A 27,938-nucleotide genomic window follows, 5' to 3' on the forward strand; every position below is an offset into this window, starting at 1 on the left:
CGAGGTCTCAGTGTGCAGTTGAGAACCATCTTGGACAAAGTGTCACACTGTCCCTCCCCTTTGAAATGTTCCCTTATGATCAGACCGTGGGTGAGTCTTTGCACCTGGGCCAGGATACAGCTTTGGCTGTGCCAGCATTATGCTGCTGCCTGGGTTCCTCCAGGTCTTGGAGCGCATGCAGCATCTTCTTCCAAGCGCTTGCTGCATTTGAGGGACCATGCCTACATCTCTTGGCTAACAAATGCTCACTGCAGCGTGAGAGCACTGCTGCCTTCCTTGTCCTGCAGCCACACTGTTGGGTGCTGCTTTCATTCCTGCTTTGTGGGGTGCTGCCCTGCACCTTTTCCCAGGAGCCAAAATCCGGGCAGCTCCATGAATAGCCTGCACTGGGACTTGTCAGAAATCCAAAGGCAATAATGGAAAGCCCATAATCACTCCAGATACTCATGTTTCTAACTCTGATGTTTGATATTTAAGGCCGTGTCTCTAGGCAGTACCGTTGCAAGGCTTGTTTCCTTTCCTGACCTCCCTCCCTGTGCTGCAGTGAACTCTGCAGTACACCTTCCTCACTGATACAGGTGGCACAGGAAGATAGCAGTGATGCCAAGTTGGGGGTAAGCTTATTTGAAGACTTTACTCGCGGAGCACTGTCAGCTCGCACTTATTGCTGTACCAGTGTCCCTGCTCCCTCCCCATACAAAGGGCATGGTTAGGAGCAGCCCTCGGGCAGCTAGGAGGCTTACTGCTGTCCTCGGCTTATTCCAAAAGCTGCCCCAGATTGATGAGAGCTCTCATCTCCTGGCGCTGTGACTCAGGCTTTTACTGTGATTGCTTTGAGAGGCTGCTGGCCAGAGTTCAGCCCTTGGGGCTCCTGGGGACATCCAGGCTGGCACTCGGCTCTTTGCGTGCCCCAAGGTGAGACACCATGGGTGGCAGTACTGCCTGACCCCTGCACCTGGGTTAGGTGATGTGCTGGGGACATCTCCATGAGTGCTGATGCTGCTTGGGTGGCTGCAGGCATTGGCCAGCACTCAGAGCTGGTCCATGTTGAGATGTTCTCTTTCCATAGAATCGTTAAGGCTGGAAAAGACTACTAAGATCACTAAGTCCAATCCCAACCCACCCCATCATGCCCACTGACCATGTCACCCAGTGCCACATCTCCGTGGTTCTGGAACACCTCCAGGGATGGTGACCCCACCACCTCCCTGGGCAGCTGTGCCACTGCATCACCACTCTTTCTGAGCAGAATTTTTTCCTACTATCCATGCTCTACAACTGTCCTCCCACTGCTGGAGGTGGCAGTTGTGTGACACACTGGGCACTGCCCACGCAGACAACCCCCTCCTCTCACCACTTCTACTCATTTATCTTTCTCAGCAGCATTTGAACCAGCATGTTGCAACTCCACCTATCATATTATCAAGCTGAGATCGAATCACTTAATGATTGAATCATTTTTATCACCCAATCCCCTGTCACTGAGGCTCTTCGCCCACTAGAGTCACTCTGACGTCCATTTGAGTGCCCGGAGCTGGGACCTGTGACTCATCTCCTAAGGTGTCTGGCCCAGCAGCTCAGTGCTATGGTTTCCTAAACCCAGCTGTGTTTAGGGGCCATGCTTGCTCTTAACCCTTCGTAGCTGTGGTATCCTGCAAATCAGCACTGAGGCTGATATGGGGTCTGCAAGTCCATCTGCGTCATCATTTTGCCTTCTAGGCAGTAATTGTAAAGCATTTTGGAAACATTAGTGAACTAAACCAAATCTGCTCTGTCCCCTGGGAGGCAGAGAAGATTTATTTCCTGCTTCTCTCTCCCTTTATGAAAGGAAACTGGAGCACAGACCGGAGGCAAAAGCTATGCAGAGAGCTGTTCAGAGCCAGTAATGCAGCCTGTGGGGTACGGGGTACACCGTGTGCTGCATGGGGTTGTCTGTATGGACACACAATGAGTAGAAGGGGTGTAAAATGTACTGGTGTGATCTGGAAGCATTTTGCTGGGAGTTAGCGGTTATATAAGCCAAAGTGTAACAGAGAATCAAAGCTAAAACCTTTCTAGAGCTCCATTATAGGGACTGGAAATCTGAGATTTTGACTTAATCTGTGTGTGGATATTATTATTTTTTTTTTTCTATTCTTGCTTCCAACTTTGCAGTTGTGCTCCCACTGCTGCTGGATGGGTTTGCTGCATCAATCTGAGGCTCTCTTTGTAATCTGCTGAATAGGAGCAAAATGCTGCTTGAACAGCTTTGCTCATGTCAGAGCTCAGTCTTGGATTTAGCCACAAATTTCCTCCATAATTCAGCTCTTGTTAGGGGCTGCACAGTTCACAAAGCACTGCGTGTTGACAGCGTGGTGCCAGCATTATCCTACGTGCAATCTCTGTGTCAGACCATGAACTCTATTAAAGAACTTCTTACTGATGGTGCTGTGAAGTTGGAAAAAGGACTTGTGTGCACATAAAGCATTCACAACACCAGATCATCATTCCATATACATCGCACAGCTCCCTTCCCCTCTTGCTACAGGAGCTTTGGGGTTTATACACAGCATCCATATGGCCTGTGGGTACATGAGGAATATTGTGCTTGTTCCTGTAGCTACAGCATCTCATGCCTTTCATTGGCCCAGAGAGGTGGTGAACATCCCATTCCTGGAGATGCTGAAGGTCAGGCTGGGATGGGGCTCTGAGCACCTGATGGAGCTGTAGATGTTGGATAGGCCGGATATTAGGATGTTAGGTTGGATATTAGGAAAAATTCCTTGGCGGTGATGCATTGGCATAGCTGTCCAGGGAGGTGGGGGAGTCATTGTCCCTGGGGGTGTTCAGGAGCTGCAGAGATGTGACACTGAGGGATGTGGTCAGTGGGCACGGTGGGGGTGGGCTGGCGTTGGGCTTCGTGATCTGAGAGGTATTTCCCAACCATAATGATTCTGTGATTGTATGACCCCGTTCATTGCAGGGGGGTTGTGACCGGATGACCTTTAAGGGTCCCTTCCAACTCAAACCATTTGATGATTCTATAGGGCATCCACCTTTGCTTTGGATGCTGGTATCCATCGGTATCAAAGATGGTGCTCTCAGGTAGCAGCACTACAGTGCATCCCCAGACATTCCCATGGTAACACAGGGAACCATCCGAGCTGGGGCTCAGTCCACGCAGGGAACATCCTGCTGCCCAGGACAGGGCTATGGGCAGCTCTGCTGGCCCTGAACAGTTAATGTGTGGGTTTCGGGGGGGGGGGACCGCTGAAAGCTGACACCTGCGGCCGCCGCCTCCCCCTTTTTCCTCCCCGGGAACAGGAGGTCGCCATCTGGTAGCAGTTTAGAGAAAGTCAGTGCTCTGAAACGATACCATTGTATCGTGTGAAATGCCGGGACGACTGGCTGCCCTATTCCCATAAGGCTCTTATGTGTCTAAAAACGCAAGGAAAGCTTTCAGTGCTTAAGCAAGCAAGCAAATGTAACCCCTGGGTTACAGAAACCATGTGAGGGGCAGAGGATGTTTAATGGGAAGCAGCGAGCCCAGGGCTCACGTTGCAGAGCAGCTAGCACAGGTCCTGGAGGAACCAGCATCCCTCTCTGTTTATTTTGGTCTCCTCCAGAGCTCTGTGCATAGAGGTTTCCTTGTGTAAAGCATCCCCTTGCCTGTTACTTGGGGTGTTCTGTTTAAAAGGAAGAGGGAAGAAAGAAGGAGCAGATGTTGCTCTGCTGACTGCCCCTTCCCACGTGCTGCCTGGAGCTGTGTCATTTCTGGTTCCCAGCGCCCACAGGGACATGAGGAGCCTTTGGGCAGGAGCCGTGCAGCCCCTGGTGTCCCCTGGGAGCCCCGTGTCTGAGATCTTTCCCCCTGGAGGAGCATTAAAGATGTGTCTGTGCCTCCTCAGGAACCTCTTGGCTGCTGCATGTGCTGCTGGGACTTGAACCAGACCTCTGTCCCATTCTGCAAGATCCCTGAAGAGCAGCTCTGACCGCTGGTGCCTGACCGCAGCGCAACCGGGAGGGCACAATGTGAGCATCCCCAGTGCCGCAGCACAGTGCACGGACTGACAGACAAGCACTTTGCTGCTTCCCTGACCCTGGTCTTGCTCAAGGAGTGCTCAAGTCCAGGGCGAGGGTGTGAGTTTGGGCATTTCTTGCCCACGAGCATCCCAGCGGTGTGTACAGGCGCTGCTCAGGGCTGGGATGTGGCTGTGCTTTTCCAGAATGGAGCTTTGAGTGAGGAGAAAGCACGGGCAGCAAAAGGAAATCCTGACGCTGGAAATACAGATTTGCTTTCTTACATGTGTCAAAACATTTTCTGAGGATAAAATTACTTTCCAAAGTGCTGAAGGCCCCTGCACATGCATGTGTTGGCATTCACTTCGGTAGAGGCTTGGCTGCCGAGTTTGGGGCTGGGGACGCAGAGATGCTGCAGTTGCCAGCAGAGCCCCACAGCAGGTGCTGCCCACACCGCCCCATATGCAAGGATTAGTGCTGGGGCTGCTTGGAGCTGGACTGCCAGCTGTCCCTGTAGCACACTGCTTCCTCACAAAGGGGTTGGCAGCAAATGGTTTGCAGCCAGGGCATGGGGTCATGGGTAGGGTTGGGTTTGCATCCAAAAGGAAGCGCTCAGACACCTCATTTTAGGGGATTTCAGGCTTGTGGAGCCGCTGCCTTCCAGTGGATTGAGTCATGAGTTCCCTGAATTGGGTTGGAATTGGTTAAAAGGAAACGCGTGGAAATGGCAACACCACTGTGTGAGTACTCCCTGCAGTGCAGGAACCAGGAAGAGGAGGAAGGGCGATGCTCTGCACTGCCTGCTTCCACCTCCGCTGCCTCCAGCACCAGCAAGCAGGAGGATGGTGGGGCAGGGGAGACACTGCCAGCCCCAGAAGTCCTGGGGAAGGTGCCTTAGCAGGGACAGAGCCCTGCAGTGCAGCCGCCCAGCTCCCTGCTCAGACTGGCTGTGGGGATGTGGCAATGGAGCCCCAGAGAGACCTGGGCACTGCAAACAGGACCCAGCACTGCACGGTGCTGGCCTTGGGCTCCTGTTTTCATTAACAGGCCAGTTCCATGCAGGAAGCCGGTAGGAGGGTCCTGTGGAGCAGAGGTTGTTTGCTTTCCTTTCTTAGCTCTGAGCAGAACGGGCTATTTTTAAGCTTTTCTCTCTTTTTTTTTTTTTTTTTTTTGAGAGCTGTTTTGCTTCCTGAGGTCCTTTTCTCATTTCTGTGCAAGGAGCAGGAGCAAGGTGATGCTGAGCAGGGCAGCCCTGGACACACTGGGGACAGTTGTCACTGGAGGTGGCATCCCAGAACCAGCTGTGCAATGAGGGTCACCTGTGCTCAGAAGTGGGAGCACAGCCCTCTGGGTCAGGCTGGACACAGGGCCGTGACCAAACTTGCTGGAGGTCAACCCAGGTACCAACATCCCTATGCAACAGCAGCACGATATGGATGTCCCATCCCCAGAGAGCTGCAGGTGGGCGAGCTCTCAAGCTGTCCTCAGGCAGGTCAGGGTCTCCTCTGCAGAAGGAACACCACGAGGGCCCAGGGCTCCTCGTTTTGCTGTCAGAGGCTGTCCAAGCCATTTCCAGCCCTACTGGGGAGTGGTTGTTTTCCCAGCACCCCAGTATTCCCTTGCCACACAGTGTGGGCATAGGAAACAGTGTTTGGATGACTTATCGTAGAATCATTAAAGTTGGAAAAGACCTCTAAGATCATTGAATCTGACCCCAGCCCGTCCCCACCACAGCCACTAACTGTGTCCCTCAGTGCCACATCTCCTTGGTTTTTTAACACCTCCAGGGATGATGACTCCACTGGGCAGCCTTCTGTGACCCTAAACACAACTTTGCAGCTCTTCCTTAGACTTTCTGAACCCTTTTTGTGTCTGGGCTTTGACCTTCTTATTTTTGCAGTGGGGCCCAGAAAGACTTGGAGAAAAGCCATTTCTGGGTGTTGTATGCAGCCCAGCCCTCTGATAAAAGTAGGGGATGGCTGTGTTCCAGAAGCTGTGCTGAGGGCTGTGGGCAAGTTTGCCTTGGGCTTGGGGCACTTTTAGGGGCTTGATGTCAACAGAAAGGACTGTGTGTTCCCACTGACAATCACTGGTGCCGTCTTTGCTTTTGGTGATGGCAAATGGACAGAAAGGAGCTGAGATGGCAGAGGTGGTTCACAGCACAAGCCCTGGAGAGCAGCAAGGCCGTTTGACTGGGTAACAAGCTTTTGATACAAAAACAAATCCCCAGAACACATGGCATAGGGACATTTCCATAGGGGCTTTTGCAAAGAAAAGAAGCTCGCCAATATTTCCTTTGCTCTCAGGTTCCTTGAGAGCATTTACTTTAACTGTCTGTTCCTGCAGACACATCTGTCATTAGGTAATTAGGCTTCTTTATTGAAGGAAATAAAAAGGAACTGAATAGGCTGGCAGGAGGAGTGATGAGCAGGCTTTAATTGCCCACCATGGACAGAACTGTGATCACGGCCATCAGGGAGCTGGTGGCGTGTGGCTGTGCTCCATCCCCTGCCGATGTCCCCTTCCTGCAAGACTCGGCCTGGGCTGGCCTTGCACATTGTTTGCAAGCTGGGATTGGGGAGGAGAATGGTTGAAGTGTTATTAGGGATGTGACAGAGAAAGGAAGTGGTGGAAAACTGTGTTCTGGTGAGCCTGAGCTTGGTGCTGGAGAGCTGTGGACCTGCCGGATTAACTCTTGGCTTGGGGACTATTTAAAATTGATTCATTTTTCTTGGAGTGTGATAGCTGAGAGTTAGATGCAGATCTCTGCTTCCTCCTGAATACATGGAAGTGCAGGACGAGACATTGGTACAGGCTGCCCAGGGAGGTGGTGGACTCACCGTCCCTGGAGGTGTTCAAGAGCCATAGAGATGTGGTACTTAGGGACGTGGTTTAGAGGTTGTGGCGGGGATGGATTGGCAGTTGGACTGAGACTCTGTGCTCAGGTGTTGATCACCAGGGAGGTATAAATGAGTTGGTTGAGTGCCATACCCCAGTGGCAGCGCGGGGTTTTCATGTTCAGGTTGCCTGGTACAGCCTGTCCCAGGCACACCATTGCTTCCCAGCACTTCCCCTGCTGGAGAGTGAACAGTGTTTTTGGGTACTCCCCCTGAAAAGGCAAAACAGCCCTGAGCTGCTTGTGTCAGCAGCTGCAATCACGATCTGCTGGTAAGGCTGAGCTGCAGCGGCTGCCACGTGGACGCTTCCCTGCCCTGTGCACTGCCGGCAGCTGCAGCAGATGGTTCCCATTGCCGAGCACAGGAGCTGCTCTGCAGCACCCCGGAGTGTCCCAGGGGCTCTCGGCTGCAGGACAAGGGGTACCCAGGGGTGCCTGGAGGAAAAACCGTGCTTAAGTCTCCCTGACACTCCGGTTGTCTTGTGTGATCCCAGTGTGGCTTTTACAGACTGAATCTCGCCCATAGTGTGCTGTTAGTGGAAAGGATGGGTGGGCTCATTGTGTTGAGTGGCGCAACCCAGCTCAGCCTTCCCAGGGAGTGTACACTGGGGCAGGGAGCACTGCCTGGCGGATGGAGGCTGCCCTTGGTGATGCTCTGTCCCCTTTGTCAGGCTGTGGCTTGGAGCCAGCAAGCTGACACTGTTGTCCATCAGATTTCCTTGGAAAGATTCCTGGCTATAGAGTCCGGGCCTCCCAGCTTGCCCCTTCCTGCACTGGGGGGGGTCTCATGTTATTGTTTTTCAAGCACTTTCAGCCTTTGGCTCGAATGATCTCTAAGGCCCATTTTTAAGGATATGAGCTCCTGTGACTGCCACCTCTGTTTTGTTGCAGCATTATTTGGGTTCGATGCTCTTCTGAGATTTTCCCATTCCGGACTTGGATTTGGATGGCAGCAGTCAGTGGGAAGCCAGTGTTTATCCTTGGGTGGGAGAGGCCAAGGGAAGCGTTTGGAGTGTTTGGCACTGCACCCCATTGGGCTGGGAGCTGCTCCGGCTTTCTGGGGCTGCATTTCCTGCATCACGTTCCAGCTTTGTTTCTGGGTTTGTTGCTTCTCTGTCCCTCTGTCCCCAGTGTGTTAAATGGGATTGTGAATCCTCATGGCAGAGCGGAGGAGCGGTAATGGGGCCCCATTGCCGGAGGTTTCTGGAAGCGTCTCTTGAGATGCTCAGGTGGATGATAACTAAATTCTGAATTCCTTTTCATTTCTTTCAGCTCTGAAAAGATCTTTTGAGGTCGAGGAGGTAGATCAGTCTTCAAATTCCTCCACCCCACAAAGAAGGACCCCAAACCCTCTCCTCAGGTCCACCGTGTCCAGCTCCACACAGAAGTTTCAGGAACTCGGTGCCAGGAACTCGGAGCCATCTGCCAGACATGCAGACCCCACAGCCCAGCGATCCCCCAAGGCTCCACTGAGGAGAGTAGAGCACTCCGGACCCAAACTGCCAGAGCCGGTGTCCAGAAGAACAGAAATCTCCATTGACATCTCATCCAAGCAGGTGGAGAACTCCACTTCGGGGTTGTCGAGGTTTGGCCTCAAAAGAGCAGATGTGCTGGGGCACAAAGCCCCGGAGCCCACCCCACGCAGGACTGAGATCACACTCGGCAAACCCCAGGAGCCGGGACTGCGGCGGGCGGACGCCCCGGCCTCGAAGATCCCTGAGATGCCCCAGCGCAGAGCGGAGCCGCCCAGCGCTCCCATGCCTGACGTGGCCACCAAGCGCGTGGAAATTCAGGTAGCCAAGGCTGCCGAGGTGCCGACCCCGCTGGCACGGCAAGTGGAGAGCATGGAGCCCGTGCCGACCCCACAGCCTCCCCAGGCAGAACCAAAGCCACAGCCGGTGCTGATGGAGAGCCCACCAAAGAGAGAAGAAGGTGAGTGCGGCCGCGCTGCGCGTTGGGAGCTTGGAGCTTTCAGCTCAAGCAGTGACGGCTTTCGGGGCTGAGCTTGCATCTTGTCTCATGTGTCTACATACATGGCTGTTACACTTGGTTTTATGTTGGCTGAAAGAGCTGTCAGTTGGAATAAGACGTGCCATCAAGCTTATAAGAAATAAAATGAGCAAGTGCCAAAAGCTTGGGTGCTTGCAGAAGAAGACATTTCTGCCAGCACAGACCCGCCTGCCTGTGCAGCATCTCGGAAAGCCTCTGACATGCTGGAAAATGTGATGGTTGTGGAGGTGTTGTTGTGATGGCTTGTTGTTTAATGTTGCTGTTTATAGTTGTGGGGCAGAAACTGCCTCTTCATTAGCAGGAGTCAGGGTTTTTTTTTTTCCTGCTGGCTGCTGGAGCCGAAGTCTAATAACGTTGTGGATCAGAGCCAGTACTAAACTGGAGCCCTGCCTTCTATTAGCTGCATCTTGTTTTCGATTAATCCCTTATTAGACATGAAAGCCAGCTTCCCTCCCCCACTGGCCGTCATTTACCCTCCTTAATGTTTTAGAGTTTTTTCTCTTCTAGCCTTTAATTATGTTTCCATTCCTCATCACACGCTTGCTCTCTCCTCTGTGGAGCTGTGGTGGGGAGTAGTGCCAGGGTGAGACCCTGGGAGCTCCATGCTTGCCCTGGAGACTGGCTCCCATGTTCTTGGATCCCATGGATAGTTGCTGGCCCAAGCCTTGCCCTACCACGTGCCCCAGCTCTATTGCTGCTGCATGCAGCCAGTCTCCCTTTGGTCTTACCCAGGAACCATCATCTGCTGCAGGGTGCAGACGTGCCCTGCTGCTGGGGTTTGGGGTTTTGGTATGTATGTACAGTCTGGAATCAAATGAGGTGTCCACGTTGAAGCTGATGTTAGACCTGTAAGACAGGAGTGGTTTTCTTTGACTGTGAGTATGGATGGAGAGAATGGAAGGCTCCAGTAGGCAGGAGGCTGGTGCAGCTCCATCTGAGCATGGCTGGGGATCAGGAGTGGGCTTGGCCATGGGCTCAACTGGGGCCTCTCTGCTGGGTTTTATCCCCAGCAGCAATGAGAAAGGTGCCAAGGCCCCTGCTGTGCCCTGTGCCTGACCTCACCCTGCTGGGTTCGGGCTGCTGTGGACTCTCCAAGCTCTGAATGTCAGGCAGCTGGGCACTTTAAGAGCAGAAGAATCTGAGCTGCTGAACACCCCAGCTGCACAGGGGGAAAGGGAGGGCTCTCTGCATCAAAAAAGACTCCAGAAACTCAGGACAGCTGCTGGGGATGGGTTTTAGCAAAGAGCCTGGCTGTCTGGGGTCTGCCTTACAGAGCAGGACAGGCTGGTGCTGGTACAAAAGAGGCTTTCAGTCTGGGTACATCCGAAAAGAGCCAGGAAGAGAGGCTGAAGGAGCAGAAAGGGCTCTGGCTCCTTCTTCCTGCTGGGCAGCTCAGGCACACACCCAGACCTCTTGGCCATTGCTCACCAGGCAGGGATGGCATCTCCTCGGGGTGCCCAGCAGGTGAATGCAGGCTCATTGCTGATGCGGTTCTGACCCCAGCACAACCTCCCAGGTGAAAACATTTGCTCTCTGCTGTGCATGGCAAAGGCATGGAGCCCTGCTCCCGCTCACTCTGACCCAAAGGATGCTCCCGTGGTGCAGACACCATGGCACCGCATGCCATGCAGCTCTGGCACAAGCAGCTGTGCCGGGGATGTGCCAGCTGCCCCCAGCCCCATGCCAGGACACGCAGCCCCCAGCTGCTGGGCTCAGCTGTGCTCTCTTGTGCTGAACCCTGCATCCCAGATGGATGGAGGAGGGCCATCTTCCTGACCAGACCCTGAAGGAAAGCAGTGATTGCAACTCTCAGCTTCATTCGGGTGGAAGCAGTGGTTCTGGGGGTGGGAGGAGTGTGGGAGGAGCTCTGGTGGAGCACAGGAGCAAGAAATATTTGTTTCCACCTCTTTCTGCCCTCTCTATCTCTTCCTCCTGTGCTTCCTGAGGTGCATCTGCTGTTCTCTTGCAGGGCTTAACGTTGTGTCTGGAGAGCTGATGACAGGAGGGACATAAGCAGCCCAACGTGGGGCTGGCTGTGCTCCACGCTCTGCTGGGCACAGAATCATGTTTTCAGAGGCGCGTTGGAAAAGTCACTTTACTGTTGTTGTTTGAGGGCTTTGAATTCAGTGAGTGTTGCTCTCGATGGTGGCTTATTTATCTGGGAAAACATGTTGTTCTTTGTGTCTTGCAAGTCTGCGGTGTTTGGGAGGGAAGAGCAGAGAAGTTCATGCTTTTCATGCCAGCTTTCTGCTCCGTCTCTGCTTCCCCCAGATGTGGACCTGTTTGTATGTGGGGTTCTGGGATTGCAGCGATGGGTTAAAGAGATCCCGAGTGAGAAGTGGAAGCCCTTCTGACCTGATGGTCCTTCTGGTTTCTGTCCATGGCCTCACTGCCCACGCCTCCCATTGCTGCAGCTAGGAACATAGATGGGGGTGGATGATGGGAGTGCTTGGAGCTGTCACCCGAAGCAGAAGCTTGGCTTGTGCTACAGCCACGTCTGGATGAAGCACATCTCTGTGCTGATCCGCAGCGATGGGTAAAGCGGTCTGAAATGTGTACAAGAGTGCAGCTTTCTTGGAGTTTTCTCCCATCGCTGCCCCCATGGCCCCTCTGGGACAGCTGTGTGGGTGCCAGGAGCCCTGAGATAGCAGCAAGCTCCCCTCTGCTGCTGCAGGAAAAGCACAAGGGCTTCAGAAGAATGAAACAATACAACTTTTCCACACTTCTTTTTTCTCCAGCCTGGACCCCTAAGGCAAGCTTTGTCCTCAAAACTCTATTTTTCATTTAAAAGCTCCATTAGAGTTAGCTTAAAAAAAAAGAGAGAGAGAGAGAGAGAGAGAAAACTTTCCAATCCACAGCACTCCTTGTGAAGGATGTCTCCAAAAACTGGGGACCCACTGCTGTCTGCTGGGGGCACTGCAGGGGGCACAGCCCCTGTGGGTCATCAGGGAGCCTTCTGTTTGGTGTAGATCTGCAGGGACAATGCTGAGCACAGAGGTGGGGTTCAGAGGGACCCAGGGACCGCTAGCACAGCAGCCCTGCCACAATAAAGGGGCCAGGCCTGTGCAGTTCAACAGTGAGTAATCATTTCCAGCTCCCTGAGCTGCACAGCAATTTAACTGTATGAAGAGATTAAAGCTGCAGGGAAATGTTTCCTTAAAACCAGCTGACACATTTGGGCTAGATTATAAGTAGTCTTTTTTTTTTTTTTCCTTCTTTTGCTGCTGTTGTTATTATTTTTAACAGGAAAAGAGCCTACAGCCTGAGATACCAAATGGAGAGGCTGAATGAGAAACACAGAGTCCAAATCCACATGCTCGGGGCAGGTGCCAAAAATGAGATAATTTGGAAAAATGGAGTCCTGGAGGAGCAGGGGCTTGGAAGGAGAGCACGTGAGGAGCCTGCATGTGCAGGGAATGCTTGTGTCCCATCACAGGGATGCGTGGCCACGTGCTGGCAGTCTGCATGGGGATGGCAGCAGTGCATGCCCTGTCTGTGGCTGTGCAGAGAACAGCTGGGGCAGCTCATCTGGTCTCATTTTGGGCTGTATTCAGAGCAGAAAGGAGGGTGGGTGATGTGGTTGTGCCACACTGCTGTACATCCTTGACCATCAGGATGTTGCTCCCAAATGTGTGGGCTGCTGTTGCCTTCAGCTCTGGTCATTGCCGTGCGAGACCCATTAGGGATGTAGGATTTTCTTCGGAGACAAATGCAAACAAATGGAGAATTCATTGTCCCTCTGGAAGTCCCTGAGGGCCTGTAGGAAAAGCAGTGATCTCACCAGTGGAGGTTCATCATGTGAAGTAGTGGATTCCCATCGGAAATGGGACAATTCCCCCTTCCCTGGCCTGCCCGGTCTTCTTTGAAGCTGGATGAGGGTGAAACTGTGGTTGCTGAGCATCAGAGAAATCATGGCCCTTCCCCTTCTCAGCTGGCTCTGTGCACGAGGCTGTGCATCCACGTGCTTGCTCCCAGAAGTATACAGGGACTACAAAAAGGCTGAGCTTCCTGGCCCAGGAGAAAGCAACCAGCTGTGCCTGGTGGCATCCTGCCGCAGTGCTGGTCCCATAACCTGGTGGGGTCTGGGCTGTGAGCCCCATGCAGCTGCAGGGCCCTTCCTGCTGCACCCAGCCCACTGCTGGATGTGCAGCCCTGACCAGGCGCAGTGGGTGTCATGGACAGAGCAGACCAAAGGGTTGCTGTGTTTATCTCGTGGTATCTGTGTGTCTGGAGCCCGTAGTGGCTGTGCTCTGGAACACGCTCCCCTCCCTACAACTCCTTTGGCATCCTCCAGCTTTCTCACATTTGAGTTAATCATCCTACAAGCTGATAAGGCAAATAAAATCCGTTATCTTGACCAAGATAAAACAAAGAGTTTGCTTTGATCTCTTACAGTAAGGGCTGGCCTCTCATTGTGCAGCTTCTCCCTGTTGGCTGGGGGAGGTGGTGGTAGCATTGGCGAGGAACCTTCTGCAGGGAATAGCTTTCTTCTACGCTATTTCTAGATCCGTGTCCCAGCCTGAGATGTTTCTGTTGGCCAGTGGCTGGGAGGACACCATAAGCTGGGTACAGTGCCAGCACAATAAACTGTGTGAGAGGGATTGAGGAACTGAATTGAGATTATAGGGAGATTACTTTGTTTTGAGAAGATCAAACGTTGTCGTGACCAAAAGAGATAACTTGACAGCAAGCCAGTTGTGTTCTCTGCTCCTCCAGCAAACAAACAGAGCCACAGACACTTTTGCATTGTCCAAGATGTTGCAATGAAGTCAAAGTGAATGTGGCTATAAATGGAAGAAGCAGCTCTTCTTGGATGGCAGCCTGTGCTCAGGCTCCACTGGACCCAGTTTTTCTTCCATCTGTTACAGCTTTTAGAGGAGGGACTTGGGGAGAGGGCTGCTTTCCTGCAGGTTTGTTGGCTTTTGTTTCATTTGTCTTCTGAGCAGGCCTGGGAGTAGAAGCTACCTGGATTTCTGTAGGGTCATGCACAGATATCTCACTTGGTTGACTTGTTTCACCGTATCATGGCATGAAGACAGTAGGAGACATATTGAGAGACGAGGCTGGACCAAAGGAACGGCTCCAGAGCATCTCACAAACAGCAGAAGTTTGCAGATGTTTATGCATTCGTGAAAAGCAAACAATGTTTAACAAGCTGCACGAGGCCGCTGTGCCAGCTCAGCACTGACAGCATGGGGCTTTTCGCTTGCTGTCTCCTCCTTGACTTCTATCGCCTGCAGTTTCTTCTGTCGAAGCAGTGGGTTGTTCTTTGCATAGCGAAGGCAATTTGTATGGCAGGGATCAAAAATTACTAAAACAAAGCATCTTTCAACACCTTGAAGTTCAAAGACTGTTGATGCTCTAGCAAATACAAGCAGAACCTTGGATTTATGCTCTGGCTGTGCAGCCCAAGAGGCTGCGTCCAGGTTGTGTGCGAGCTGGGTGGTCCCTGCAGCCCCTGGATGTACTCAGAGGTCTGGATCTGCTGAGGCTTCCCATGGTGCAGCTCCAGCACGGCCCCTGGCTTGAGTTCACAAGGGGTGCAGAAATATTTAGTGGGAGCTGAGATCCGAACTCCTTTCACCTCTCTGTGGGTGAGAGAGAGCTGTGCAGGGAGTGCTCTCAGTGGCTCCTGTGCATGTGGTTCTGTCCATACGTGCTGAGCATCCATGTCAGCCGGATGAATTTTCCCCTTGTATATTATTTCCAGAGATAGAGTGATAGAGGAGGAAAAGGACTTGTTTCCAGCCGTGCTTTGCAGCCCCAGCAGACCTGCTCCCCTTGGGTCTGGTTGTTCTGCAAACCTCTTGCTGTGCACAGTCATTTACTTAAGTGTGTGGGTCAGGCTGTCTGTGATGCTTATCGATGGTGCTTTAAGTTTTTATGAAGGCTCTGTTTTCTCCCCTTTGCACCTCTCTTGCTGTGCACAGAGTGGGACACACATTCCTTCCTCGAAGAGAAGTTTAATTTAGGGAGACCTCAGCCAATGAAGATTAGATGGGAATCCCAGAGGGTATGGTGCCTAGGAGGGAAGGGCTGTGATAAAAGTTAACAGTACGTAAGCTCTTTAAAGCGGCCTTCCCAGTTACAGCTGCATTGCAGCTCACAGCTCTTAAATTGCTTCTTACTGTTGTACCAAAGTGGTGTCCTCTGAACCCTTCTCTGTAGCTCTGGTGCATGGAAATGAACTCAGGGTGGATCCCTATAACCAGCTCCTTTGAAGCTAGGAGCTTTGGGAACTCACTCCTTTCAGTAGTGGAAGTAAGTTTGGGAACTGGGAGCCTGGAAAATGTTGAAAAGATGGCTTGAGGCTGGATGCTCAGGATCCTATCCTTGCTGTTTGCTTGCTCATCACCTTGGGTGAATCCCTCTACCCGTTCCAGTTTCATCTTCTATAATAATGAGCAGTTGAATGTGGCAAGACGGCTTGGGTTCAGTCCTTGCAAGGAGTCCTTTCTCCATGCAAGAAATAGCATTGTGCTGAGCCCTTCTTGTGGAGGCAGGGGGAGGGCAGCTGCTCTGCACAGATTATGGGGTGGTTTTGCAGAAAGCTCCTGCAGCTGTCCAGGAGGAGAGTGAGGGTATCGGATGGTTTCTTTATCAAAGCCCCCTCCAGTCCACTCTACTCTTTGGTCTGCTTTCTCCTAAATTTAAATATCAGCAGGTGCTCTCCAGAAGCCCATGTGTCTAGTCATTTATTTTCCTTTTCCCTGCATATCCTTGGGCAATAGAAAGCTGCTCAGGGCTGACGGTAAGTCCTTTGTGGTTAGGCCATGTCCCTGTGTAGAACACCATGCTGTCCCCCAGAGCCTCAGTCTTTTTTCCTCCAGCACTCTGCAGTTATGTGGCTCATTGAGGCTTGCAGCAGAGGGAGTCAATTCTCAGCTTGTAGTGAAAAGCCTGGGAAAGGAACCCAGGTGCACTCAAGAAGGCTGAAAAATCAGAGCAGAAAAAAAAAAAACAAAAAAACCCTCATGTAATTTGGAGGTGAGAAAAGGAGATTTGGAAGGTAACCTTTGGAAGTGTGCAAATGGGAGGGATGGATGCTGGCACCTGGTTTGTGAGCAATGGGCGCTGCTGGTGCAGGCATTGATGAGCAGTCTGGGATGCTCTGCCCCATGTCCTCCCCTTTCCATCCTGTGCAGATAGGAAGGAGAATGGAGATTACCTTGCAGTTATCCAGATCTGCCCTGAGAAAAATGGAGTCTATCTGAGCAGCATTTCTGATAAAATATAATTGTTTAGACAAACTCTGGCTGAACTCACTTCCTCCTGCAGCCCAACGCGCTGATAAAATGGGGGTGGAAGTGGGAGACTGAGTTCAGCTGCTGCTGAGCCCTTCCTTGGGATCATCACCCTCCACCCTGTGGTCCTCGTTTGCCCCTTCTCGTGGCCTTGGAGGAGCCAAGAGGACGGCTGGGGCAGCTGTGGGCACGGGCTGGGATGTGGCCGTGGGAGAGGCAATGTGGGTGCTCATGTTGGGGTCTCCGTGTTGTGGAGTGGGCTGAAATGTGAGCTCTTGCCCTACTGCTGGTGTTCTATGGGAAGCCATCCTCCCTGCCCTATTTTGGGTAGCAAATGGACGTTAATTAGCAGTGTAGGAGCGCACACCCTGGGGCTGGGAGGTGAAGGGTTCCTGCACAGCCCCGAGGGAGCACTGGGATTTCCTCTCTGCTTCATCGCTTCGTTTCCTGGGCTGAAATGTCTTACAGAGGCCAAGCTGGGTGGATCAGGACCTGGGCTTTGCCGTGCCTCCACCTGGGGGAGCAGGAGGAGCAGCTTTGGGGTTATCCCAGCCTCCTGGCTGGGTGGGGGCAGCAGGTCTGTGGGATGCTCGCTACCACAGTGAGCAAAACCAAAGCCATTGTTTGGGATTTGCTGGAAGAGCAGAGCTGGGAAGCCTCAAATGGTGGCTGCAGGGACAGGGGGAACGGAGCTGTGACTGTGCTGGAGAACATTGCTCTGTCCCTCGGGGCGCAGACAGGCAGAGAACATTCAGTTTGTTTTTCCTTCTCATTTTTAGTCATGCAAAAGTGATTTTTCTCTTTTATTACCGCTGTTGCTGCTCCGTGGCAGAGGGCACCGGGTAGGTTTCGCAGGCTGAATTCTCCCTGGAAAAGCCCCTCCTCTGCTTTCACAGCTCCAGCTGCCAGATCTGGTTTTCAAACAATTTGCAGAGGCCCAAATATTTGCGGGGCGAAGCGGTGCCTGCAGGAAATGGCTGCAGTTTCCGGCTCCAAAGTGGTGTGAGGGTTGGGACAGCATGGGGTGATGCAGGACGTCCCACATCTGGAGGGTGGACCAGAGAGCCATGCAGGGAAAAATGAGCAAACTGCTCCACTGGGTTTGGCTTTTGTGGGGAGAAAAGTGTTGGCAGAGCGATGTCCCATCAGAAAATGAAGGGGTTTTGCATCAGAATGGGAAGGCTCTGATTTTTGATGAAATGTTTGCTGCTGATGTTTGCTGATCTTCCATCCCGAAGTGAAAGGGGAAGGATGGTGAGGATCTGAGTCACTCCGGGGCTGCAGTGGGACCTCCTGCATCTGTCAGCAGAACCAAGGCTGAGTTTCTGCGTTACTCAGAGGTGGTGACTGCTTCCAGTGCAGCGATTCCCCACTTGGTGTGGCTGAGCACCATCTATCTGGCCAGGCAGGGAACAGCAGCTGCCCGGCTGTGCCGGCAGAGTAGGGATGTGCGGAGATGGAGAAGAAATGGGAGAGTTTGTGAGCAACAAGGGCAGCAGTCCGTGCCGGGCGTGCATCTCTGGATGACCTGGACAGGCTGATCAATGGGCTGAGCCCAATTGTATGAGCTTGAACGAGGCCAAGTGTCAGGTCCTGCACTTTGATCACAACAGCCCCATGCATCACTACAGACTTAGGGCAGAGTGGCTGGAAAGCTGCAGGGAGGAAAAGAATCTGGGGGTTTGAGCTGACAGCCTGCTGAACATGAGCCAGCTCTGTGCCCAGGTGGCCAAGAAGGCCAACGGCATCCTGGCTTGCATCAGAAATGGTACAGCCAACAGAGCAGGAGGTGACTGTCCCTCTGTACGGGCATACCTCGAGTGCTAATGAGGTAATGATGGCTAATGAGGCCATACCTCGAGTGCTGTGTTCAGTGTTGGGCCCCTCACCACAGGAAAGACATTGAGACACCTGGAGCGTGTCCAGAGATGGGCAGTGGAGCTGGGAGGGGTCCGGAGCGCAAGTCTTATGGGGAGCACTTTGGCAGTCTGGAGGAGGGGAAGTTGAGGCTGCTTTTAATGCTGAAGGCAGTCAGATGGCTGAAAGCTGTGTGCACAGCCCGGGGCAGGGCCAAAAGCAGCAGGGTCCACTAATCTTACATAATGCAAAGCAAAACCTCGAGGAAGAAGTTGAAGCGGTTCCCCACACCACAGCCCCGGGTTGATTCCTATGGGGAACTGAGAGGGAGAGGAAATGTCCTTCCATGGGAGACTCTCGGAGCTATTGAGGCACTTTGGCATTGCTGCATTCTGCTGAGCAGCTGCAGCGAGAATGTGGGGCTGCTGGAAGGAGGGAATATCACTGCGTAAATCGCTGCGCCACTGATTTATTTTTCTTCTTTCTGGCTGACCCCTGGGGTTCCCCCAGGGCCCTCCCCTCTATGCCCCCCTTCCCATGACTCCACAGGGCTACAGTGCTGCAAGGGGCTCAGGAGCATCTGGGAAAGGTTTGGATGCAATGCATGGAGATGCTCTGCAGAGTCAGCACAGGGGCCAGAGGGCAGCACTCGTCCCTCCCCACTGCAGGCAGATCTGCTCGCCAGGCGTGCCTCAATGCTCCCGAATTCCAGATCTGGGTCTGTTCTTGGGCCCCTCCACGATGCCTTACCTTTGTGCCACAAACAGTCCAGCTCTGCCCTGTGGTTGAGTGGTGGCTGAGTACTGCTGGTGCTGCAGGGATGTGGAGGGTCAGCAGGGTCTGGGCCTCAGGAGAGAATATGAGGTTGCTGTGGGGCTCTGCAGGATGGTGGGGTTCGTGGGCTTAGGACAGGCCTTGGGGAGGTGAGGTTTGGGGAGCTGATGGGAGAGGGAGCACAGGGCCATGGGGCAGTGGGCACTACACTTGCTTATTAGGTAATCATAAGGGACCCTGGGGGCTGCCAATGTGGAGCATCCCCACCCCCATGCCTGCAGCAAGTGTCAACCATTGGTCTGCGTGTGAAAGGAAGATGGTGCTCAAGTGGACCTTTGGTGCCCGATGGGTTTATGTGTGGGAGTGCTGTTCTGAACAAACCCTGTGAAAGGTTCTCTTTCCACTGGATCAGAAAGAAGAGGCTGCTCTTAGGTTTGTGGGTGCTGTAAAGTCGGGGTTAGCTGTAGCAGAGCCAAGCACTTGCAAAGGTACCCCAAAATCAAAACGTGAGCCAGGCATGCATGGTAAGACCCCCATCTCATGCTCTTCCCTGCTGCTCTTAGTGCCCCTAGATAAAAAATAGGGACTGGAAAATGCCCCTGGTGCTCACACTGTGATTGAGCCCATCACATGTCCCACGAGCAGCCACCTGCAGTGGGCAGAGCTGTGGGCAGTGTGCCTTGGTCCTGCATCTCTGCCAGCCCCGGGGCAGCAGCAGGTCCTGTGGGCACTGATGAGGGGCTTTCTTGGAGGGAGGCTGAACAGACCCCAGAGGGCTCCCATGTAGAAGGAAGAGTGCTTTGCCAAACCGTAGGAGGAATTCCCACGTTCCTGTTCCTTGCATTGCCTGCCAAACCCTCCTCCTTTCCACAAAAGCTGATGTATTTAGCTGGATTTAACCTTTGCTCGAAGAAGTGAGTAACAAAGGTCTTTTGCTTTTGGTTTCTGGGTGTAAATTTACGATTCAGTAATGGTTTTGTACACACAGCACAATGCCATTGTGAGAAAAGCCGGAGGAGAGACAGAGCGAGCATCACTCAGGGGCTCCTTTATGGCAGGGGCTTTCCGGCAGCCTGCCCACATCACTCTTCCTTCCTGCTCTGACAGCCTCCGCTGGAGCAGTGTGAGGTGTCAGACAGCTCTCACAGCTTCAGCACAAGCAGAAGGGTGATAGCGTGGGGTTTGGCATCCCCAGTGTCTGCGGTCACTGCGCTGCACCCTGCTCTGCTCTGCCCGGCTGCACTGAGCACCCGACTCTGCGTTGGAGGTGGTGAGTGAGGTTGGAGGGAGGAGAAATGTTCTTTGTCATTGCTTGTTTTCTGTAGCTGAATGCTACAAGGTTCTGCCTCCTCTGGATTCCCACATTTGGGATTTTCAGGGTATGGAGGACCTTTGGGGAATGGCAGAAGGCACAGCTGCTCCTGTAGTTTTCTGCCCTGGACACTGTCTTATCCTCTGGTTTGATTTGTGTGCCGTGAGCCCTGGTGGTGATAGCAGCTGTCCACAGTCACATAATCAGTTTGGCATTATGTATGGGGAACGCTGGGTGGGATGGGCACGATCCTCTGCTCCTGAGCGTGGACAGACGCATCCCACCAGTTTGTACCCAGCATCTGGCCAGGAGAAACCTCCCTGACTGAAGTCAGCTTCGTGTAGGGCAGTGTGTGGCCTGCAAGGAGCTGGGATGGCCACTTCCAACGCAATCAGGCTTGGCTTCTGCTTTATTTCCAAACCCAAACCCCTCTGGAACTAATTAGGACACCCACATTGGTGACCCTGGTGCTCCTGGCCACGGCCAGGCATGGGGAAGCTGCTTTGCGGAGCTGAAGTGGGGGCTTTAGGGGCTGCTCCCCCTGACCACCCCTGTCCCCCTGGTGTCCCTTTGGCCACGGGGAGCCCACAGGGTTCATGTGAGCAGTTCCCCCCTGGTGCTGAGCAGTGGCGAGTGGCAGGAGGCAGGGCTGAAGCCAGCCTTGTGCTCACAGCCCACGCACTGGGATTTGAGAGCTTCCCAGTTGGAATTGGAGTAATTGACAAAAAAAAAAAGTAAAGAGGCTTTGACTGTAGCAAGTGTTGATCCTGGTATCACAACCAGCTCGGGATGCTGGCCTGGGTGATAACCACAGCTTCATGTGTATCTGCAAAAGTCTGAGCTCCATTAGCTCCTGCCCTCAGCACTCCCTGAAAGTTGCCCAAAAATTCCATCTTGGTGTAACGTAGGATACGCTCCAGCCTGCCCCGAGAACATCTGGTATCTGTGCATGGGGTGATATTCATCACAGTATAAACACAGCCAAGCGCTGAGCAGCAGAGCCCTCCCACCTCCCCCCCGCTAACCAAAGGTTGCAGCTATTTCCCAGTGCTCTGTGCCACGCAGGCTGCATGGTGCTGTATGGATCCTTACTGGCTGCTTACAGGAGGAGGCACGCAGCCCTCGCTCTCCCTTCTTATGGCTATCACAGTGCTGCACAAAGGGGAGATGCTGTTGTTGCCGTTTGGCAGCCGGAGGCAGAGCTGCAGAGCCTGTTTGTGCTGACACTATTGTGTGTCTGCTCACTGCTGGGGTGCTCAGGTGTGCTCCCTGTGCTGCAGGACATGCCATGGTTTCCTTTCAAGCTAGGGCACTGGCACCATTTTTAGCCCCAGATTCCTCCGGAGCAGCCTCTGACCTCACTGACAATGCTGTCTCCATGTCCTGAAATGGGAGCATGGCCCAGCTGTGCCCCACCTCTCTCAAAAAGTGTGTGGCTGAGTTGGAAGAAAACACAAAACAGACAGAAAAAGCTGAAAATGATGTCTCAAATGCCTTAAGCACGGAGCTGCGCTTTGCGGGGAGGCTGCATGGGGCGGGAGGGGCAGTGCTGCCTTTGAGGTCAGAGGATTTCCCCACACTATCTGCCCCCAGAGAAACCCGAATGCTTTTTGTGTGTGGCTGTGAGGGGGGAGCTGAGCTGTGCGTCCTTCTTGGGGAGAGCCAGGCAAAAGTTTGGAGAAGTTTGGGAGCTGCGGGGGCTGCAGGCCCACGTGCTCCGGAGGCGGAAGGCAGCTGGGAGCCACATTGCAGCATCGGCCTGGGCAGTGCGTGTCCTCCCCCCGGTCCCTCTGGGTAAGTCTATGCCTGAACTGCCCTGGCCTCAGGGAGCAGAAATGTGCACCCAGGGGCTGTGCTGGGGGATCCACGGCACATGGAGATTGTGCATCCCCTTGGGATAAGGGGAGGGCAAAGTGAAAGGGCATGGAAAGAGCAGCGCTGTGCTGAGCGGGGGTGGGAAGTGAGGGAAAATACCATGGGCATAACGCAGGCGGCGGCACGGCAAAGAGCTTTGTCAGGGCCTGCACTGAGGCTTTTTGGGGTGGAAGGCTGTGCGTGTTCTGTGTGGGCACCAGGATGCTCCTGCCCATGTTTCGGGGCTGCGTTCCCTGCTCAGGTTTTGCCATGGGGAGGGAAGGCAGCAGAAGGGAATCACAGTGGGGCAATGTGGGGCTGTAGCAGCCTGGGCACGGTGCAAGGGATGCCAGCCCAATGGGGGCTCCCTTTGCAGCACCAACACTTCTAGGTCCCGGCTCCAAGCTGGCTGGGACCCCACGATGTGCCCAAGATCCCACAGCCCCACAGCACAAAGGGACCTGAGGTGTGCCAAGCTGGGGCTGCCAACAGAAGGGTCTGCACTGAGGTTGAGAGCCCTGCCCCAGCCTGGGTGGCTCAGGTCTGTGTCCATGTGGGCAGTGGGAAGGGGCTGATGCAGCATCGCCTGCTGGGGTTGGGATTGCTGCTGGCTCCATGGAGCTCATCACTGCCTCATGCTTTGCCTTTTGGGAGTGTTGTGGTGATGGGAATTGTCAGAGCCAGGGAGGAGGGGATGCTTTTCCTTCTTTCTGTTTTTGTTTGTTAATATTTTAACAACAGCTCCTTATTCTTCTCCTGCCACTCGGGACAGCTGCTTGCACAATGGTCGTGAGAGAGCAGCAGCTTTGCTCCGCCTGTCGGAGCTGCACAAGGGGAGTGCTCAGGCTCAGGTTTCTGGGCAGGGGGCTGGGCACAGCAGGCTTCTAACTGAAGCTGTGTGACGGGTGCCCACAGGAATTGCTCCTTTTCTGCTGTGCCCCAAGGAGAGGTTGTCACCCAACACCTTCACACCCAGCGGTTTGGGGTTTTATTCCTGCCTGTGCCCTCAGATGGGAAATGCTTTGTGCTGCACAGCTCCAGACCTTCCTTTCTAAACCCATCCCTTGTCTAAATCCACACAGCACCGGGGAGGAAGCATCCGGGCTGGACACACTGGGGCTGATTCCATCTCTGGCTCTGCGAAGGCGCTGCCTGCCCCAGCTGCCTCCAACAGGGCCATTGTCACTGCATGGTGCCACAGCCTTTGCAGCACACTGAGCCCTGTGTGCAGCTGGTCAGGGCCAGAGGGCACTGACAGAGCCTGTGGCTGCCTTTCCCCACATCGAGGTCATCGCGGCTCACCCCTCTTTGGAGCCTGCAGACATGCAGCCCCCAGTGAGCTGAGCACTGTGCTGGATTTGCTCTCACTGCCTCAAGAAAGGGTTTGCACTGAGCAGAGGGGCGTAGGAGCATCCTCCTACAGCACATGGCAAGTTTTGGGTCACGTATCCTGATTGTAAGTGACCTGCTCCATGTGATTATGTGAACCAACAAGTGCTATTACCCCATGCAGACATGATTCCAAGCTGTGGGACTCAGCATCCTGGAGTGCAGCCATGCAGGATGTGTGCCTTGCTCACAGCCCCATGGCAGGAACAGAAAAATACACCTGGAGCACACGGCATACTGTGCAGCCAATAGCTCTGGAGCTGTGGATGCTTTTGTAGATACGTTGCATGTTTTTTTGTGTTGAGAGCAAAATCCCTGCGTGGCTGCAGGGCTTGTGAGTGGCGCATGGAACCTCACAGCTATTAAACAACAATTCAGCTGAAAGAGTTAATGCTGAAAACACAGCCCGAGGGCTGCCTGCCCAAAGCATGTGGCACTCAGCACCTCCCAGCAGCAGCGCAGCGTGGAGCAGTGAGCCCTGGCAGTGGGGTTGGGCTGCAGATGCCGCTTACTGCAGGGTGACAGTGCTGTGCTGGGGGTGAATGCAGGGATGGCTGATTTGCAACCCTGGGGAGGGAGCGCCGTCTGCTCCCTGCAGTGTCTTGGTGTGAAGGTTGAGTGGTGCTGGAAATGCTCCTCTGTTGGTCACTGCTGCGGTCTGGCAGCCCGTGTGTGTGCATCATCAAGAGTGATGCTCCGTGGTAAATAAAGTGAAAATGATGCTGAGGTCTGGGGGTGCTTGGGGCCACGGCCAGGCCAAGATGGCTGTGTCTCTGTGTCCCCAGTGCAGGCGCTGCTTGGGGGCTGCCGCCCTCCTCCAACTTCTCCTCAAACCCACACAGAAGTGATTCCCCTTCCCACCGCCGCCCCGCTTCCACTTGCCATGGATTCAAAAAAAGCAGGCCTGTAAAAGCCACATTTTCTTTGGGAATCGGATTAAGGCCCCTTGTTCTGCGCCGGGGACGCCGTGGCATGAAGCCTCTCTTTGTCCTGGGCATCGCTGGCCCAGCTGCAGTGTATTAACCCTTTCTGATCCTGGGGCAACACAAAGCTAGGGATGAACGGCGCTTTGCTAAGCAATGGGGATTTCTCCTGGGCTGTGTGATGGCAGGAGGCAGTTGGGTGCTGGCTGTGTATCTCCAGGTTGTGCTGCGGTGGATGTGGCCGACCCCCAGAACAGACGGTGGGGTGTCCATCAGCATCTCCTGCTGCACACCCAGGGCTCGAGTCTGTTGGATTGGTATTTCTTTTAGGCACTGCTTGGAAGACAATCCAACTGCATTGCTTCTCTCAGGTCTGCTTATATACATCTCTGTGAAAGACAAATAGCAGCAGGGCTCATCCCGTTCTGGCGCAGGCAGAGGTGGTTGGGGCAGCTCTGTGCTGTGGGGGACCCAATACCGGTTATCAGGCAGCTCTGATAAGAGCACAGCAGGGATTTCTCCAGCGGGGCTCTGGACTGAGTCAAACTGGCACCAGAGCAGCCCGCAGGCTCCTGACAGCCGGGCTGTGACAGACGCCTGCTGCATTTTCCCATTGCTCTGTTAAATGTGAAGATGCAATTGCCCCACAGCAAAGAGATGCAGCCCCCCTGGTCCCAGGCAGCTGCACCCAATTATCCTTCTGATCCCAGCCCTGCGGAGCCGGAGCAAAGGTTTCCTTCTTTCCACGGTTAGGGTGCCCTAAATTCTTTCTTCTTTACCTCTGAAGGGAAATAAAAGGGGAATCGCATAGCCAGGCAAGAGAACTCATCCCCAGTCACACAGCACATGGCTGAGAAGAGCGTCCTTGAAGATGCTGAGTGCACTCTGTCCCAGTTGGCACATTGGTGGCCAAACCATTGCTCCCCTGCAAGCAGGAGGATGTTGGGAGAAATGTCTTTTTCCTGCTTTTTCCAAACATTCCTGACCCTGGAGCGACCTTCTAGCAAAGTCCATTCCCCACTGGGAAATGATGGATGGCCCAAGCACAGCCTGTGAGCGAACTGCGAGAGGGAAGGGCACTGCTGGGGGCGATACCGGGAGCATGGGGTGACTCATGGCAAGGACGTGGTGCCAGCTGCACGCCTGCAAAATGATCCTTCCTTCCTTCCTTCCTTCCTTCCTTCCTTCCTTCCTTCCTTGGGGCTGGAGAGCCGCATTGCCCCACACAGGACACCGGGCGCTGCGGGCTGCAGGGATCTTTCAGCATTAAAAACCTCAGTTTTTGTTTTCTGGTCTGGGTGGCCATTCTCTCAGTCACACTGCTTCAACTGAGTTTGCTGGTGCTCCCCCCAAGGTCTCTGGCTGTGCTTTTCCCACTGCTATTGATCTGCGATTAGAATAAATACAGCTGGCAGCACTTCCAGGTGGCTGAGAGCCTGCAGCATCCATCCAAGTCACGGGGGCCATGCAGGTGGACAGCATTGCTGCACAGTTAAGGCCATAAAAACAATTCCCTAAGCCCTAACACTGCCGTGCTTCAAACTGCGGATCGGTGCGGTGCAGTGAAACTGGAAATGTTTTGTCATCATTTCTGCAGGGAAGGACATTGCTGCTCCCTGTGCTCTGCTGGTTTGGTGTGTGCTGCCCGGTGGGGCTGTGGGATGGAGCCGTGCGGTCGTGGTGGTTCTCTGCTGCAGGATGAAGGACAATGGTTGGGATTTGCCCCAAAACTTGCTGCAGTTTGCTCAGATCCCTTGGTAGCGCTTGCAACACCAAGAGGGCCTCACCAGCACTGCTCCTAACCCAGAATTTTTTTATTTAAGAGAGGAACAATGACTTTGTGGTTAGAAGCTGAGCCGGGGGGTTTGGCTGCAGTTCTTGGCTCTGCTGTATGTGACCCTGGGCAGTCCTCCTCCTCTTCATCTGCAGCGCAGGGATAAGGCTGCTTCCTTCCTCGTGGGCCTGTCCTGCACACCCAGCTCCTGGTGCAGGAGCGGAGAGGTGCCCCTGGAATAACAAATCCTGGGGGTGACCATTGTGCAAAACCCACGTGTGTCTGAGCGCATCCTCCTTCCCACTGGAAGCAGTGTGATTTGCAGCCACGCATCCCGTTCCTGTCCTTGCAAGGCTGCACGGACCTGCATACAGCCCCAGCTGCTCCTCAGGCAAACCCTCCTCTGGCATCCCACGTTGGATTTTCCTGGAGATTAGGGAGATTAAAACCCTAATGCCCATTGATAGGGGTTAAGGCTTTTTTAAGTCATAAAAAAAAAAAAAGTGGTGTAATCTAGCAGAAAGCTGCACACAGCTGCAGCGTAAGCAGATTGAGGCTGGATTTCCTGCCCTGGTGTTAGGGTGGAGGTTTCTCTGAAGCTGTTATTTGTGGCACTTTGCTGGAGCAGGGCAGCGCCAGCCTGGCCCAGTGGCTGCAGGACCTGTGGGTTTGGGGCAGGATGGGAGGAAGAGGGGCCAGCACTGGTGGCTGTGATGGGGTGACACAGAGGGTGACATGGATGCTGATGGCGCGATGCTGGCAGCAGGTCTCTGCTTCTGGGAATGGAGGGTGGGGGGTGCATCTGGTGATGTTACTGCTGTGTGCTTTTAGGGGTGGAAAAGAAAAGAGGAGGGCGTATCAGGTGCTCATGGGTAATAGATGGCCCAGGGAGGCTGTGCTGTGGACTGGGGCCCTTTTAAGTACCAGGAGTGCAAGTGGGACCCTGCTTAACACTTTAAGCATCCTCCGCACTTTAGCCCTCCTCTGGATACAGGCATCCCTAAAACCAGAGGGTATCAGAATCCCAGTTTATAGGGGGGTCTGTGCCCCTTACTGCCTCCTGCAGCGCAGCTCCAGCTCTGCTGCAAGAGCGGTGCTGGAGCAGTGCTGTAAGATGGGAGATGTGTAAGATATGGGGCAGGAAGAGCTCACAGAGACAGATAACATCTTTGTTGAGCTCCACTGACATGATCTTAAAAAAGCAACTGAGCCTGAGGGTGTAGATGCCTGCGCTGGGGCTGCCCTGAGCAGGGCATCTTGCAGCCGCCTTGTACCCTGATTGTCACCACACTGGCCCCGCGCTGTCCTTGTGGTTGTGGCTGAGGGCTCTCTGGCTCCCTGGTTGCAAAGCGAGCAGCGTTACCCCCCCCTGCATGATGGGGTTTGGGATCTGCTGAGAGAGTTTCGGGATGCCCGAGAGCAAAAGATAAAGTTTTGGTGGGCGGCGAAGCGTCTGGGAGGAGTGGGGCTCTGCTGGGGGGGTGCGGGTCTCGAGCCCACACTGGATGGGGCTGCGTGGGGACCGTGATTTGGGATAATGGGGGATTGGGCGATGGGGAGCAGCCGGCGGAACTCGGTGGGAAGAGGGAGGTGGGAGCCTTTAAGGGATGGTTGGGGCCGGGGCGAGGGGAGGCTGTGGAGGGAGAGGGAGGAGGAGGAGGAAGGGTGATGGGGGGAGGAAGGGTGATATGGGGGGAGGGGGATGGGGGAGGAAGGGTGATGGGGGAGGAGGAAGCAGCAGGAGGGCAGGGTAAGGAGGAGGAGGAGGGCAGGAGGAGGAGGAAGAGGAGGAGGAGGAGGCGGGGAACCGCGCGTTGCCGGAGCCGCCGCCGCCGCCGCGGGTGAGTCGCCGGTGCCCGGGCGGGGGGAGCGGGCTGGGGCTGAGCTGGGCTGGGTGGGGTGGAGT

At 54.1% G+C, this 27,938-nt stretch overlaps 1 protein-coding gene across 14 annotated transcripts in view; it reads left to right on the forward strand.

The window, feature by feature from the left end:
• SEPTIN9 (septin 9) overlaps positions 1-27,938 on the forward strand; it is a 95,159-nt gene that overhangs the window by 50,518 nt on the left and 16,703 nt on the right. For 6 of the 14 annotated variants that reach the window (XM_015295143.4, XM_040649485.2, XM_046902015.1 and 3 more), the window contains one exon: positions 8,168-8,827. In XM_015295143.4, coding sequence (XP_015150629.2) covers positions 8,168-8,827 — 660 coding nt within the window. Of the gene's footprint in view, positions 1-8,167; positions 8,828-19,885; positions 20,051-21,683; positions 21,887-27,818; positions 27,874-27,938 lie in introns of those variants that run through there. The other 8 variants (XM_046902019.1, XM_046902018.1, XM_046902016.1 and 5 more) reach the window with 3 other exon arrangements.

The sequence above is a fragment of the Gallus gallus genome, chromosome 18, assembly GCF_016699485.2.
Source record: "Gallus gallus isolate bGalGal1 chromosome 18, bGalGal1.mat.broiler.GRCg7b, whole genome shotgun sequence".
Classification (NCBI taxonomy): Eukaryota; Metazoa; Chordata; class Aves; order Galliformes; family Phasianidae; genus Gallus; species Gallus gallus.